This window comes from Anolis sagrei, chromosome 3, assembly GCF_037176765.1.
Source record: "Anolis sagrei isolate rAnoSag1 chromosome 3, rAnoSag1.mat, whole genome shotgun sequence".
In the NCBI taxonomy this organism is placed as follows: domain Eukaryota; kingdom Metazoa; phylum Chordata; class Lepidosauria; order Squamata; family Dactyloidae; genus Anolis; species Anolis sagrei.
The window spans coordinates 212200956-212218997 of NC_090023.1; the positions used below are offsets into that span (position 1 = coordinate 212200956).

At 38.4% G+C, this 18042-nt stretch overlaps 1 protein-coding gene across 1 annotated transcript in view; it reads right to left on the reverse strand.

The window, feature by feature from the left end:
- SORCS3 (sortilin related VPS10 domain containing receptor 3) overlaps positions 1-18042 on the reverse strand; it is a 580612-nt gene that overhangs the window by 19465 nt on the left and 543105 nt on the right. The window contains exons 22-25 of the mRNA XM_060768351.2: positions 16913-17025; positions 11557-11688; positions 2183-2282; positions 28-133 (exon numbers count right to left, since the gene is read on the reverse strand). Of these exons, the coding sequence (XP_060624334.2) occupies positions 28-133; positions 2183-2282; positions 11557-11688; positions 16913-17025 (451 nt within the window). The remainder of the gene's footprint in view (positions 1-27; positions 134-2182; positions 2283-11556; positions 11689-16912; positions 17026-18042) is intronic.

The following is an 18042-nucleotide window of genomic DNA, read 5'->3' on the forward strand; positions in this document are numbered from 1 at the left end:
TTGAAACAGAGAGAAGTAGCAACATACCTTTTAAACTTGTAGATTAAAAAAACAGCCAAGCCGACAAAGACCACGGACAACAGCATCAACATTGCTGAACTACTGTGCCCAGCACCTGAGTCCACAAGAGGTGCTAGAAGATAGAAGAACATCACGTTAGACTAGGAAGTCATTAACAGCAGGGGTGGATGGGGAACTGAAAAGAAGCTTGCTCATTTTCTTTGGAGTCTCCAGTTTATTATCACTGACATGTAACTTGTGCTGTCTTAAAAAAAAGGCATCTCACATGGAAAAAAAATTGATCCCCCTCTTTCTTTGAACTCAAGGCTGCAATTTTTAGACAGCATCATAATGAAAAGGAAGCTGTGGAGAATGTAAAGACAAACTGTGTGCAGGAACAGCCCACCTTGGTCTGCTTTGGTCAGTTTTTGATTCAATCTTTTTTCTGAGCCTGAGTACAGAGGCTTTGTTTAATGGGGAAACAGCAAAAGCAAGGGAGGAAAAGAGTGCCTTTTCTTGTGCTTTTTGATGTTTAATCAGGATAAAGATAAGGTAAAGTTCAATTTTTTTTCATAGCCCTTTTATGTAACTCTTAAGTCACCTGAAATTGGTCCTAAATGGATGACATCTTCCTCCTTGCCTACTGAAGCTTTTACTCTCCATTCCTCATTCTGAGTTTAATGACACAGCTTGTCTTTAACCCTTAATGTTTACTAAAAATTTCACTGAAGTAATTTCAATGTATTCTATAAGGGTTGGTATTATCGGCCTGCCATTTTCCATATACAACATTAATAATATTAATATTAATAATAATAATAATAATAATCTTTATTTATACCCCACTTTATTTATATCCCACTGACATAACCCAGAGGGACTCGGGGCAGCTTACAAAGTACTCAAAGCTGCAAATACATAAAACACAAAAATTGCAGAAACAATAACAGAAACAATAACAACCAACATAAATAACTCACTGCACAAACCCTCCCGGTTAAAATCAGTCAAACACAGCAATAGCTGCAGGTATAAAACAGCAATAATAAATCTCAGGCATGTAAAATGCTAGGTGAAGTCTATGGGTCCTCGTGTATATTCATTAAAAGAATCGAAATATGGCCAAAGGCTTGTAAAAAAACATGTCTTCAATTGTGTACAGAAGGCTTGAAGAATGCTTTCATTCTTTATAACTCAGATGAAACTTTTGATTTTACTTGGCTAGAATGGGAAAGAATATTCAAGTTTTTCTGTTATTTTACCACTTCCATAATAAAATACAACCTTCAGCACTCTTCTGTGTGAGAGAAACAAAAACTCCCAAATGAGGTTAGCAATTGCCAGACTATTGAGATACAGAGATTGGACTTTGGTTTAGGAAGGAATTTTGAATGTAAGAGGAAAATCTTCTTACCTGATTATTCACAATCTTATAAAACTCAATTATTTTTCTGGTATTAAGTCATCATTTTAAGAGCTTAATAGTTTTTATTCCCTCCTTATGGGATCCAGCCATTAATAATTTCAGCAGCTTTTTCCTATAAACTTTTTCATTTTTACAGGATTTTTTTTAAAAAAAATAAGCCACTCATATGATCTACAAATTATTAACGACCACTACATAAAAAATCGGTCATTCAGCCTTTTGGGTCTTCCCATCTGTGATAACGTAATTCTAGATAATTGACATTTTTCAGTGCCAGAAAGAGGGAGCAGATTACATTGGGGAAAGATGAGCAGTATTGCTGGCCAACCAAGCCACAGATGAAGAGAAAAGAAAATTAAGAATAAGGAAAACAAAACCCTCCAATTAGAAAGTCACTTTGGCTGGAGAAGAAGAAAGAATTTCAGACTCCAAATAAAGTCAATTGAAATTATGAACAAGGTTCACCTCTTAAATACCAATTATCATGATATTCATAAAGCACTGAATGTTACACATGATTGGCATATATTCATGAATGACAGTGTTAAATTTGCTCATAACCTGATTTGGAATGTAAATGTAGGGCTGAGTTGGCCAAGTACAATGTCCACGGATCAAAAATGAACATTTACAATGGTACTTATCTTTTGCTTTCTTCTCTGAAGATATTACTTTAACTATAGACATATTTGAATCCATTAGGTTAACTGTAAAATTATATTACATTTCATAGGCCTTTTTTCTCTGTAAGCTTACCTAATGTCAATTGAGTGACATACACTATGACTTCCACGCCAGGCTTCAATTCAAACTGGACCAGGTTCTGATTCAATGCATTGAAGAGGATTTCAACAGTCTGGAAAAAAAATATGTCTAAATAGTAGCACTTGGGAAGAATATTAACTGATATCTCAGACATAGTAACAGCAACATAGTCTCATATTCTCAGGTTGAAGAACCCCAAGATTTACAGAGGTATAAAACAAGACTTCTTAAACTTTCCCACTTGTGACCCCTTTTGGCCAGAGAAATTTTTGCATGACCCTGAGTATAGTGTTATATAAAGTAAGTATAAAAATGAAACATTTGCTTATAATAAATGAGCATTTGCAATGCTTGCTAAATAGGCTGATTTTCTTTTTTTATGAAGACACTCATTGGAGGGAAGGATATTAGAGGCAAAGATGAAGTACTTTGGCCACATCATGAGAAGACAGGAAAGCTTAGAAAAGACAATGATGCTGGGGAAAATGGAAGGAAAAGGGAAGAGGGGCCGACCAAGGGATGGATGATATCCTTGAAGTGACTGGCCTGACTCTGAAGGTGCTGAGGGTGGTGACGGCTGACAGGGAGCTCTGGCGTGGGCAGGTCAAATAAACAACAAACAGCTGAAGCATCTTCTACAGAGTCTACTGTAAACACCGCACAACAGATTTGTGTAAATGTTTAAAACAGTCATTAAGTGACATTCAGAAACCTTTACTGCTGCCAAATCTTTGCAACTTCAACATTGAGCTAAGGCATGCATGCACAAATTTTGGCCCTTCAGGTGTTTTGGACTTCAACTCTCACAATCCCTAACAACCTACTGGCTGTTAGGAATTGTGGGAATTGAAGTCCAAAACATCTAGGGGGCTGAAGTTTGTTCATGGCTGAGCTAAGGGGACCCAATTTCAGGCCAGAACCCACAGTTTAAGAAACAGTTGCATGAAACAAAGTTCAGTACAAAACCTCTCCTTTTCAGATCTACTGTACCAAGTGCAAATAATGTTCTTGGTCTGTTATAAGAACATATCTCTGTGTGATGGGGATAATTGGTCAAAAACATAGTAGAAGGAGGCAGAGGCAAAGCATATTGATTTAAATGACTTTCTGAACTTCTGAATAAAGTTACTATGTTGTGTTAAAATGGAAAACTAGTGAAAGAGGAAAAAGAAGCAGAGTAGCTGGAATCATGAACTAGCTATTTACAACATTTTGCTATAGCACCCATTTGTTTGCAAATTACAGATCCTATTCTTCCCGAAATTATTCCCACCACACAGAGATATGTTCTTATAACAGACCAAGAACATTATTTGCATTTGGTACAGCCAAATGTGGAGGCACATCCAAACAAAACTGGTATACAATATTTAGGTTGACCTTATTTTTTTTCTTATTTTTGTTTAGGTTTTGGATCAAATATGCCAACAAGCAACTGAAGAGTTCAGTGTCACTCAAAACCTTTGTATCCCTTATAGATTCCCTCATGATATATTTTTCCATCTGCTGTAAGGCAAATCCCCCTTCTAACTGCAGCTCTCACACCATATCTAACTTTGACCAGGAAGATTTCCCAAATCCCCCAGACAGATTTGGAAGTTCTGCAAGAGGAAGAAAGGGACAAAAAGCCCTGCTGTGGTTATCACAATTTCAGCCAGCCTTCTTATTCTTTAATGTTTACAACATACATACATCAAGAAAAAATCTGCTTGTTGAAGCCTACTTCCACATTCAGAGCACTAATGTTGGTCTGAGAAAAAGAAACTAATCTCTCCACTACCTACCTGTTTCAAGTCTAAATCTACATCTAGAAGGAACATAAATATCCTTTTTTAACCTTCAAAGCTAAACTTCTAATGATTCTGCACCCAAAATATCTAAATAAGCATGCATTACAAGTGTAACTGTGGCACACATTTTACAAAGTGGATGATTTCACAACAAGCAGCTAGCTCCATCTTGGGGTATTAAATCATTTTTCACATTCCCGTGTTCTTTAATTACTTGTCCTCTGGAATCAAGATACTCTGATTTGTTTTCAAAAATCATGTTAGTGCAGTGGCTAAAAGTGAACTATCCCTAGTTCATATGTCACTTGCATGACGAACTTCATTAGGCAAACAACATACACTATATGGTTATTGTAATGATGACTAAGCTACTGTTGAAAAATAATGCACACTCTCCACCACAATTTGCTATGTGCTTTTCAAATGAAGTGATAGGAAGTTGTTTTGGTGAAACTACATCCTACATCCTACATTAAGCAATTGGAACTTATGACTTTGCCCACTTCTTCAATTGATGCAGCTGCTGGGCTTCTAAGAAAGGAACATTTGAGATTAATGATGCCATGAATACCAAAACTTCAGCTTACAATATCAAAAATAAATACCAAACAGATGCTAGCCATCTTCTTTTGTTATGTGGCATTGCATAATTTTTGTCTCTGCAAGAAGCACCCCCCATCTCATTTTTCTATATAATAACTCCCCCATAACATTTCAGAACATTTTAATAATGGGGAATACTGCAGATGAATATTCATTTTCCTCTGAATATGACTAGAACTACCTTAATTATTAATATAATCAATAATTGCATCATTATGTTATGTTACAATTGTATAATACAATTATGTAATTAATTAAATTGTAATATAAATGCTCAAAGATTTAAATCAGTAGGGGAGGCAATTCAGAAACTAAATAGACAGCTAGTTACTGCTCAAGCGTGGGGGAAGAAACAATGGTGCACCCACAGATGGAGCGCACCCTCCCTTTACTTTTCCTGGGAGACTGGAATAGCTGTAACTTTATCTTCTGAATTGTCTTTCTCTCCTTCCCTTTCCTACATGTAAGCAGCCTAGTCCTTTCTGCGGCTTCTAAAGAAGGGATATTCTGGATGGGGTCAAAGAAGAACATAATAGTTCACTGTGAAAAAAAGAGACATATATGACATAGTTACACATGTGTATGACACTAAGAGATTACTTTCCATTAACTACTATTTCCCTGATAATCCATATCTATACCCCCTCTCAAAGCAACATAATATTGACCTTAAAATATTATGGTCTATATGTGGGATAGTCTAGAGTGTTTTCATCTTGTGGGTCCCCAGATGTTTTGGCCTTCAACTTTCAGAAATCATAATAGGTGGTAAACTGGCTGGGATTTTTGGGAGTTATAGGCCAAAACACCTGTAGACCCACAGGTTGAGAACCTCTGATGTAGAGAAAAGGGAAGAAGAGCTCATATCAATTGGCTACCTTCTACACCAGGCTTGGGCAAACTTGTTTTGGACTTTAACTTCCACAATTCCTAACAGCTGGTAAGAGTTGAAGTCCAAAACACCTGGAGGGACCAAGTTTGCCCATGCCTGGTCTACACTGTCATTGCTGCCTTTAGTGATGGAAATGCTATAGTTACAATTTTTTTAAAAAATGGCTTCACTTCTCTGAAATCACCTCTTTTCATTTCACCCCCTTCTTGTGCACGAAGCCCTAAACGGTTTGGGACCATCCTACCTGCGTGAACGCATCCCCGTTTATGAACCCACACGCTCACTTCGTTCATCCGGAGAGGCCCTGCTCGTGATTCCGCCTGCGTTGCAGGCGCGGTTGGTGGGGACACGAGACAGGGCCTTTTCTGTGGTGTCTCCCCGACTCTGGAACACCCTTCCAAAAGATCTTAGACAGGCCCCTACATTGACAGTCTTTAGAAAGAACTTGAAGACCTGGCTGTTCCGATGTGCCTTTCCAGAATAGGAAACTCCAGTAACAAGTCCCAGAAGCACTTTATTAAGATTGCTGCACACTGCACACTGCACTTACCCTATAATCCTTACATATCACCTGTCACATCAGCACTTTTAATCCTGTACCCATTACTCTGGCCCGGCCCAGTTTTATAGTGTCTTGATGTATTGTGAATTGCTTGTTGTTTAATATTGCTTTAACTTTTTTTAATTTGCTTTAGGTTTTGTATTGTTATGTTGTGTTTTGAGGCCTCGGCCTTTGTAAGCTGCATCGAGTCCTTCGGGAGATGCTAGCGGGGTACAAATAAAGTTAATAATAATAATAATAATAATAATAATACCAAGTTTTCCCTTCAGAACATTTAGCTCTTCACCAAAGAGAACATCTGTGAGCATTTTAAAAGACTACAAAAATGTCAATGGTTGTTATAGATTATCAATCTGAAATTTATTCCTATATGGCAAGCCATCGACAATAGTAACTAAATCTGCTGGAAAGTCTTGTGATACTTCTTGCTCTTCACAAAGTTCCCAATAGAGATTTGGCTGATTTATTCACTAGTTATTTTTGCAGACACATTTTAGGAAGCTTATGCTTTTGTTCATGACTCTAATCTCACCTCGGTATAACAGTATTCATCACTGTAATTACCTATTTATTTAAGTAAATGGGCACGGCAAGTTCCAAATGCAGTTTGTTCTCTGTATCTTAACTGGTTTTACAAATGGGACATTATAGGGAGCTGCAGCCAATTATTTTTCTTTAAGGAGAGCACACTGAATCACAGAATTGTCAGACTGGAAGATACTGCAAAGGCCATCTAGTTTAGCTGCCTAAGAAGGCAGGGATATAGCCAAAGCATACCTGCTGCCACCCAACTTTTGTTTAAAAAACTCCAAGAAGACCATCACCTTCCTAGGTATTTTATTGTCTTGCAGTCAGAAAGTTCTAACATTTAGTCATTTAAGGTCTTAACCTGGAACAACAGAAAACAAGAATGTACCATCTTCCTCATGACAACCCTTCAGATATTAAATGATGGTTGTAATACAAACTATTTCCTTTACTTTTAGTTACTTCTATGGTAATACCAGAATGGTGCAAGCTGCTGGTCTACAATACAGAATGTACCTGTGTAGCTAGACCAAATTATAACCCATATCAGTGACAGCAACTAGTTCAAAAGGAGTGAAAGTTGATCTGACATTAGACCAACTATAGCAGCACTAAATTGACTCCTCTCCATTTTAGGAGTATTGAAAATTACAAAAATACTGCTGTTTGGGGCTAAGTTTGTGCCAACAAAGTTGCCATCTAGAATAATTTAGCTCCTTTCTAAACCTATTTCTTCTCTACAACTTTTTAAAGCCATTTTTTCTGGCCTATTCTTGCCACAAAATTTATCTTGCAAGAAATCTCTGAGAATAGAAGAAGAATGCTCTCTTGTAACTGAAAATAATATGCAAGTGACATTTTATTTGTGACTAGCTGTACCTGCCACACGTTGCTGTGGCCAACCTTCCCTCCCTCTTTGTCTCTTTTCTTTGGGGGGGGAGATATAGTGCATGCACACACACACACACACACATATACATATGGGTGTGGATAATATGGCAATGTCTATGTTGAAAGGAAGTTGTGGAGAATACCTACATGGATGTTAGTTTTACTATATTTCCTCAACTCTCCCCTCATATACACACAGTCACGTGGGAAATAAGTGGCTCTGCTGGAGTGCATGTCTTGAGGGGTTATTGTGGGGATGATCTTGCATGTGCATTAATTCCACTATATTTTCACAACTCCACACACCCATACACACACACTGTTGCTCTGCCAACATGTGTATGTTGCCAAGTTGTAAAAGATAGATAGAATGATTTTCAATTCATATAGCAGTTCAAAAACATGCAAATGTGAGTAGAGCAATAGGTACCACTCTGGCAGGAAGGTAAGGGCACTCCATGCAGTCATACCAGTGGCCACATGACTTTGGAGGTGTCTATGGACAATGCCGGCTCTCTCTCTCTACCTCTCTACCTCTCTCTCTACCTCTCTCTCTGCCTCTCTCTCTCTCTAGCTCTCTCTTTCTCCAGCTCTCTCTCTCTCTAGCTCTCTCTTTCTCCAGCTCTCTCTCTCTCTAGCTCTCTCGCTCTCTACCTCTCTCTCACTCTCTCTCTACCTCTCTACCTCCCTCTCTCTCTCTCTCTACCTCTCTCTCCCTCTACCTCTCTCTCTCTCTACCTCTCTCTACCTCTCTACCTCTCTCTACCTCTCTCTACCTCTCTCTTTACCTCTCTCTCTCTCTCTACCTCCTCGGGCTGTGCAAGGCGTGCTCTCCCCTCTTTCCCATGCTTCCTTCTTTCTTTCCTCCCTTCTTCCTTTCTCCCTTTCCTCCGTTGCCACAGCATGCATGGAGGAAGGTGAAGAGGAAGGGGTCATGGCACCATGGAGATTGCCTGGGAAGTTCAATGGGAAGGAGCGAGGGAGAGAAGGAAAGAGGCAGGAGGAGGAATGAGAAGGAGAGGAAGCGGCCCGAAGGGAGAAAGGAGGAGGGCTTGCAAGCCTTGCGGGGAGATTCCTTCCCCCCTCTCTCTCATTCACACACAATCGTCAGGGTGAAATGCCTCTTTTTTGCCTGCTTGCCTCACCTTTAAAAGAGAAAGCAAAGGGCAAGGGGAAGGAGAAGTTGTGTGTGTGTGTGTGCGGGATAGGCTCCCGAGTATGCTGCCGTGAGGGAGGGAGCTCAGTGCCACTCACTGTGTCAGTTCTGTTTGTATGGCCGTGCGTGCGCACGTGCTTGGCTCTCAATGCTGTAACGGTAGCTTTTCCCTTGTGTGGGTTTTTGGGGTTTCTGCTGTTTCTTTGTGGGTTTTTTGAATGGAGAACATACATTGGGTTGTTAGGTGTCTTGTGTCCAAATTTGGTGTCAATTGGTCCAGCGGTTTTTGAGTTCTGATGGTATCACAAACGAACATTACATTTTTATTTATATAGACAAGGGATGGAAGGAATATTTGAAAATATTCAAAACAGCATGTTTCTTGAGCCTTGGGAATTCCTGATAAGGAGAATCCTGGGCAGTTCATGAAACTTGCATTACATGGCCGTGTAGATGACGTCTTGGGCCATCCCACATTTCCCAAATTTCTCTCCAGGAAGTAGCATTTTCTTCACAATGTGCAGAATAAATTTGAATGGCAAAGATTCTCCAGTCCACATTCTTCAGAGTGCCACCAAACTTGAGAAAAAAACACTCTTTTGATCCTTTACTTTAACATGTTTAATATCCTTCCTATCCTTTTTCATAAGATATTAAAATCTTGATAAATATGCATTGTGACAAGTGATTTATTTATTTTACTTATTTACTGTAGCTTTACTCTGCTCTATCTCAACCCCAAAGGGACTCAGAGGGGCTTCCAAATTGGCAATAATCCAATGCCACAATAAACATACCAACACAATATGCATTATACATTGATCCTTCTTTGTCCAACAAGTGATCCTTCTTTAGTTCAACACACAAGGGCTTTAAAAGTCACAACCAGAACTGAATTAACTTCAATAGAAGCTGATAGAATCATAGAATAATAATGATAGTGAATGAAACTGCCCGATCCTCAGTATGATTCTGTCACACTATTTAAAATAACCTGAAAGACAGATGGATGTATTGGAATAAAGGTGATCAAATGCAAAAGAGAGCAAATGAATTTTAAAATATATATTTAAAAGTTCAAGAAAAGAGGCTTTTTTGACAGATGTCAGCTAAGATGATCATGTAGATATATTCAAAAAACTGCACATAGTGAAAACCCCTGTTGTATACATCTGTTAAAAATACAATGTCCCTGAATTAAATATGGTCATTCTAATTATAGTAATAGCCTGGAACTGAAAGAGAATATTGATATAATGGCTATGTCTGAAATGTGTTGGAACAGTGAAAATCAATGGGGTACAGTTACCCTTGAATATGCAATCTATAACAGGGACATATGAGGTCATACTTGGGAGGCAGAGGCATTGTATCTTTCAGAGAAAGAACAGAGGCAAAAATGGATGATACTCGATGGTGGCAGAGAGGAAAATTCAGGAAGGCAGCTAAAGTAACTTCAGCTACACTCAACTTGTAATCAATAAACATCAAAGTTGGGCTTGCCTTAGTAACAAATACCAAGAATAAAGGAAACACATTATTTCATTGTAGATGGGGGTCAACATTTATTGTTGATGACGTGAAAGGCAATTCTTACACTTTGGATGGCTGCTTAGAAAAAGGATTTTCATCAGACATAGCTGAGATGAGAAACTAGTGATGGATGGCGGGGTCTAATTCTGTTTTGTGTCACTTTTGCACATGTGTTCACTATAAAGTCCATTCTGTACCATTTTAAGGCTATGATGAAGTGATTCAAGGCCTTTTAGAATCTTTTCTTGTTTCCTTTAATATTAAATAATATTAATGTCAAACAGACTGAATGCGTCTAGCTGCTAAAAGGACTCTGGTTAAAAATCAAGCTTGAGATACCCTAGGGCTAATAAAGTGTGACAACATAGGTGCCCTTCCAGGGTTATTGCATAGGAAGTGAGTGATTTCTACATATGACTAGCCTTTCTTGACTTTCACATAGGACTTTCACATGACTTGACATAGGAAGCATGTTATCATATCCTGTTTTGACCAGTGTCACCCGAAGTCCCATTTTCAGCTCATGTTTAACAACTACAAATGTCTTGGTTCTGTTTTTAGTGATTTTCTCTTAACCCCATCAGCAGTTTCTCTGAACCACATAACAAGACTTTGTGTTTTCTTCCTGCACTGAAATGTCTTTGCATTTGAATGCATTATTCCTGATATATGAGTCCTTATTTATGTAATTCACCCAATTTTACTCTACTTTCCCCCACTGACTAAATAGTCAGTGTTTATTATTTTTGTAATTATGCACATTTTGGCGCTCACATTTTAAACGTGGGCATTCATTTCAGCATACCTTACTCAAGACATGCCATGTAAACCTCATAAATGCTTAAGGCATTCCCATAGCAAGTTTTGAGAAATACGCAAATATTATTTTTGGATTGGCTGTTGAGTTTAGTCAATTCCTTTCTAATCCTAGTAAAAATCATGTCAATTGATATAGGGTGGCATTATTTTTTTTTAAGCAGCAGAAGACTATAACATTGCCAAAGGTATTACCAATAGCTAAGGTGTTGACCCTAAATCTCAGGGCCTTGGAGAAGAACAACGCTATCCCTAATTTACAGTAAAACTGAAATCTTTGTTTACAATCTGGAAACCATCGTGTCAAATTAACCTACCTGTATTTACCCGGGTTAATGTGCCATCGAACCTAATATTGTGTAATATACAATATTATACAAATCTAATGCACACTCTCATTTTGGGAAAGTAATTTATTGAATAAAAGGTGAGCATTAGAATTGACTAAATACAGTACTTTTAATGCTATTATACAGTTGAGAGATTATAGCTCCAAGGCTGGGCACACCTACAAAGAAGTGTCTTGTTTATCTGATCTTCTGTGCTGTGTTTAATTACATGAGAGTATATTCACATGGCAAAGATTTTACTTACCTGCTCCAGGTCACTTTCGCTGCCTTTCCTTCTGTCTGATATGTTTTGATGGGGCAAGATGAAGAGTTCAGCAGATGTGGGCAAACCAGGGAATAATGCCACCAGAACCTGTTCTTCAGGAATGCCAGTAACCTGAAACAGAGGACAAGTAGGGGAATGGGTAGCATTCATAATTGCATTTGGATCAGTTATTCAGTATCTTGTAGGAGCTTTAATATGCAAAAAGTACTAGGTTTAATCACACACTCAGAAAAGTCCTTAAAATGACAGAGAAAGTTGAACTAGCATCCTACTACACAAGCGAGTGGATCTGCATGAAGTCTACATTCTACAACATCCAAATCATGTGTGTGTGTGTGTGTGTTATCAACTTTGACCATGAACAACACTGGCCAATGAATATTTTAGTGCCTCAAATGTAAGCCCTGTTTTGAGTATATTTCACCTGCTGATTCTAAAATTGGCACCAATTTTCCCCTATCAGCTCTAGTTTTTGACTATAAGTCAACTACGTTGCTATCTCCTCATCCATAGAAAACCATGAAAACCATACCTGGTGCTGCAGCTATACTGCCATATAATCCAGTTTCAGAATGTGCATTGACAACTTTGAACTGGATCATATAAGTCTAAACTATATGAAATAGTTCAACAGAGTTAATCGAAATTCAGAAACTAGATTATACAGCAATGTATATGGGGCATAAGAAATGAGAGCTGATACAGTGTATCCAATGCAATTTTCTGTATCAGGGCCCGAAATAACCCTAACAGCAAGCTAAAATCAAGACACCAAGAACTTGTTTTGGTGGGCCTATGAATAGAATCATAGAGTTGGAATAGACCACAAGGACCATCAAGTCCAACCCCCTGCCATGCAGGGCACCAAGGCCCATGTCATTAAATTTACTTAACTCCTTTTAACTTATCTCTCAGCTTATTACTCATTTATATAGATGAGGATGTGGGCTTGCTATATCATTGTCACTAATGAGCTCTCATTAGACAAATTGTATTTAGATGACCTGCAAAGGAACAATTAATGGCAGTTTGGTGTCAAAACTGAAAGACACTCTGAATGGCAGTGCGCTCTCTATTGAGAGACAATACATTTGTGCTTTATAGAAATATTATGTTGCTCTTTGCCTCTATTTATACTCATCATGTATATTTGTAAATAAAACCAATGCTATTACAAAAATGCCTGCTCATGACTCCAAAACAAAGCAACAGGTGTTACCTGGGAGTCACTCATCCTAGAATCTGATTCACCAGGAGGTTGCTTCTGGCAACCTTTGCAGCATGCAAGTGAATTTGTTGCACAAGGTAATATTGCGCACTCTGCTCTACAATTATCAGAAAGCTACATACACTGGCATAATGGGAGGCTAGGCCTGGATATGTCACCCACACAATTCCCAACATTTTGTGCATTTTTGAAACTCGTTTTTGCTATGATTTGTTATTGTTTTCTTCAAAATGGGGCAGGGAGTTCTGAAAATTGTTTTCTTGTTGCATAGACTTGTAAAAATACTGTACTGGATGAGTTGCGTACATCTTTGTGATTTATCAGCCTGTCCTTTGGGACTTGCTGTTTTTGTCTGTCTGTGCTTTCCTGAGAAAAAGAGAGAGAGAAATGACACTAGTTTTGCAAAAAGACTTTTTATGCAAAATGCAAAAAAAAAATGACCTCCCTCTTTTAAAAAGTCACTTGGCATCTTTCTCTCATGCTGGAAGACAATACTCTCATGGGAGCAAAAGAATTCTTGACAAGCTGTCTCAACATCCCAGCAATTTAACACTTACTTTGGGATGCCAGCATAAATATACTTATTTGAGGATGCCAGCTCTTCGCATGTGGAAAAAGAGGGTGTAATCAGGCTAGAGCAGACCAGATGTTGTTTTCAACAGGTGTGTTTCAACAGTATGCTATTTGATTCTCAGGATGCTAAAAATCCAGTCTCTGCCCATGTATTTATATACTCATGAGAAGATGGAATGCAATTGGTCAAAGAGAACAAAGTTAGAATTAAATCATGCCAAGGAATTATTTTTCCTCAGTGGAGATAACAAGTAGACAAAACTGCCAATCTTCACTGAGGGCAAGAATTCAGTACATCAAGAAAATCTCAAAAGGAAGCATGGACAAAGAGAGCTGCAATAAAAAAAACTACAAAGAATAATAAATTATTGTATGTATGTGTATATACTTTCAATTTGAGTCTTGGTTTATGGTGACTGCAGGAATTTCACAGGATTTTCTCAGGCGAGAAATACTCAGAAGTGGTTCACCATTGCTTCCCTTTGAAATGTAGCACCTGGTATTATTTGGTATTCATTCTTTCAAGTACTAGTCAAGCTTGACTCTGCTTAGCTTTCAAGCAAATATGGGATCTAATGCCTTTAGTGTACAAAACCAAATAGGTCAGAATAGATCATTATATTCCACTCTAGCTTATTTCTCCCTATTTTGCAGCTCTATGCTTATATATCAAAGCAGCATCAATTTAACAAGGAGGAAGCAACCAGCAGACTTGGATGATAGGAAGAAACCCCCCTCCTTGCCCATGCGTGCAGATTATCCTTCATTTTGGTAAATGGAAGCAAGAAGGCACATTTGCATTGGGAATTTAATGTTGTTTCAAATTGGTATTGAAGAAAATGGTTTTGCTGTGCAAATGATTACACAGGAAATCCTGAAACCAGTTTGAGGCCTAAATGGTGATTAAAGAACCACAGAGAACTGATGTGAATTAAGGGCTTTCTTTTGCACACATTTGTGGGAAGTTACTATCTGGCCACCAGAATTTGATCAGTGTGGATGGAATCAGAGAAGAAAAAGAATAGATTTGTGCAAAGTTTTTAAGAACTCATCACATGGAAGTCCCAAATGCAAGTGACAGTGAGAAAATTTTCTGGGCAGCGGGGAAAACCATCACCCCATGTCCCACATTGCTGCTTTTCCCATCACACGGGTAAAGGCATTGCTACCCGGCTTCTCCCCCATGCTGGCCCCATTCTAAGCAATCAGAACACAGGAAGCCTCTGGTATTCTCTGGGCTCCATCTTAGGATGCTTTCAGGACAGAGCCAGAATGGAGCCCCGCCAGAAGGAGCCCTGTGTCATGTGAAAGGCTCCAGTGGTCTCCATCCTGGCTCAGTCTTGGAAGTGCACTAGGACAAAGCCAGAAGACAATGTGATCAAATCCTAAGTGTTAAATTTCCGTTGTCTACTTTTTCCACACAAAAAGGTCACCAATTTGTTTAAAATCCTCTCATTTGCATTCACTTCAGATCACACTTGGAATAATTGTTGATATAGAAACTGTGCATGCCATGCCTTTCCCCTCAAACTCCTTTCTTCCTTCATTTCATAATTCATCCAAGTGCACAAAATCTGAGGTGAGTAAGTGGAAATAACAAAATGGACAAATGGTAACAGAAAGTATGTAAATCTTGGCCGAGTTCATGTTTTTACACATTCTGATTTTTTTTCCACATTTTAAGCCTTTGTGGCAAACATTTTGCACAAAAGAGTGTTTTATACAGTAAAAGCTGAACACAAAAATGTAGTTTCCCACAAAGACATTTTGTGGGGGAAATGGTTTTGACAACACTATGTAAAAATCTTTGCAAAATTCTCCAAATGCACTTTTGTGAAACCTTGATATGTGTCAAATCACACTTCTGCATTGAGGATAAGAACATTCAGAAATATTATTTATGTTCCTATGTTTCAGTTGCCTGATGTGGAACTTTCACTCACAGTTTAACCTCAGTGTCCATTCCCATGATAATACTGGATGCAATGCAGAGAATACAGTTCTCCCTGTAGGAGTCTACCCAGGGCCTAAGATTGTCAGGAGAGGCTCTGACACAGTCTTACTAGCATAATGGGCAAGGTTGGTAGAAACACAAAAAAGAGCCTTCTCAGTGTCTGCCTCTAGACCTGGCATGGGCAAACTCTGGCCCTCTAGGTGTTTCAACTCCCACAATTCATAACAGCCAGTAAACTGGCTGGGATTTCTAGGAGTTGAAGTCCAAAACACTTGGAAGGCCAAAATTTGCCCATGCCTGCTCTAGACTCTGATACTCCCTTCCAAGGAAGTCTTCTCCTTGCTGTCCTCTAAATTCAACAGACACACAAAAAAGTAATGCCTTGGGGCCTCTTTAACTTGGTATAGCTTTGGGCAAAGGTAGGTAACTGAGGTCTTCTAGAAATTTTTGTCCAATAATTCCTGTAAGCGTTCTACACTGATTATGCTGACAAGGCACTCACGTTAATATGACCTGAAGTCCAATGTTTACAGAGCTATTGTTGTCCATCCCTGTCTTAGGAGCTCATCATATGGATAGGGGGGAAAGCAGAGATATAGAGGAAACCATCTTACCCTATTTTCTCCCATCTTTCCCTGTCTTTTGGGGTGGTCAGCCATCCAATGTGCTTACTAGGCTTGGGTAACTATGGAAAAATTTGGTTCTAAACTCATTTCGTTTTTAGGGGGGGCATTGTGTTTCGTTTTTTTAAAGAATTCCAAAATTTTCCTTTTAAAAAGTTTGAAATATACGAAATTTCGTAAAATTACGAATTGATTCGTTAATGGCGGACGCGATTGCGCAATATGCTAAAAAACCCTCCAAATGGGACAGGGGGAACTTCTGAAGCTTCCCTCTCCCTCTGTTGTTGACTGTTGGTGTGATAATTTATTTTTTATCACTGATAAAACAAACAACAACTATAAAATGTGCACCAGACATACGGAAATAATTACAAAACAATTACGAAACGATTACGAAACAATTTTGAACCAATTATGAAACAATTACGAAACAATACGAAATAAATTGGAAAAATTGTTTCGATTTTTAATTACTCCTCACAGTAGTCCTGCATGGCTCAATACTGGATCGTAAGCTAATTTAGATACGAATTAATAACGAATTACGAAATTAACGAATGAAACCGCCCAAGCCTAGTGCTTACCACACCTTTCCCCATCTTTGCCTCACATTCTGCTGCTTAGTCAGGTAACACCCAACTCTGATGATGGTATTTGGGCTCCATTTCTATGCGCTTAGGAAATGGAGCACCACAGAGTCCCACTAGAAGTGCCCTTACATCATGTGATGGCCTCAGATGGGACCCAGTTTCTTAACCACAAGGATATGGAGCCCGAAGATCATCTGATGAGGTCCTTAGTCTCAAGGCATGCGTTACTTCTATTTCCAGGAGTTAGAGGGATAGTTACATGATTGCAAATGAAGACTCACACAGTACCATGTTGTGACTAATTGTGAACTATCTACTTCCTTCCCTAAACTGTCCTCCATCATCCTCATTAGTCATGGATATTTACCTGTACCAGGGCTCTCTTGATGACCCTGCCGATATCTTCTCTCCACTCAGGGATGTCTGGATTGTGATAATCCAAATTTGGGGAGAATGATAACAACTGAGATTGGAAATATTCTGCAAAGACAGAGATAATTTACCATCAAAATACACTTTAAATTATTCAGCCCATTTTAGTTTACCAGTTTCTCTATGTAGCTTCAGACAGATCAAAAGCAAATATGCTTAGAAATGCAAAATCCCCCACACATCAGGTATATCAAAATCATTTTTCATTTTGCTAATTCACATGGGAACAATTCCAAGTTATTACTCCCCTCACAAAAAAACCCCAAATAAATGAATTTAACAATGGATTTTTTTTCAGATGTTGAAAATAATAGTTTTAGAGGAACTGTAATACAACAAGTTTAAAATATCATCTTTCCTAAATCTGTCTAATGAAAATGTATCTAGTACGTACAACTAAAGTCCTATTGTATATTGGAAATTGAATAAATTATTTTATAAAAGCCCTCCATATTTGCAGGGTTAACTTTTGCAGATTTCAGTAATTTCTCTGACTTGATTAATATGGTTTCTTTAGGACTCTCTGGGTTCAGCTAGTGCAACTCTATGGTCAACTTTCATCAGGTGCTGACCACAGAGTTGTGCTAGAGTACCCAGAGATTATGAGGAAAAAAAAACCTTTTATGTTCCACTTTTGGCAGGAGTTGACACTGGAGGACTTAGAGTTTCTTGGAGTTTTTACTCTCTCAAGTTAAAAAAAAATAGCAGTTTTGTTGGAGGTTGCCCCACCAACTACAGTAATTGTGAAGGACTGACTGTATAGTTTGATGCAGTTCTATCTAGTAAAAGAATACGTGAAACTTGAGACCACACCTTTCAGATTCAATTCCAAAACCCACACAAAGAATGTCCATAAAAAGATCTTTTCCTGAGAGAAAACCTGTCCATGGAAGTTTAATACCTAGGAGCAGCCACCAAGAGTCCTCTCTTATCTGCAGTTAACACTTCATATTATGGATTATGAACCCACAGATTCAACCATTCATGGCTTGAAAATATTCCAATTTTTCCCCCAAAGCAAATCTTGATTTTGACATTTTATATAAGGAACACAATTTCATTACA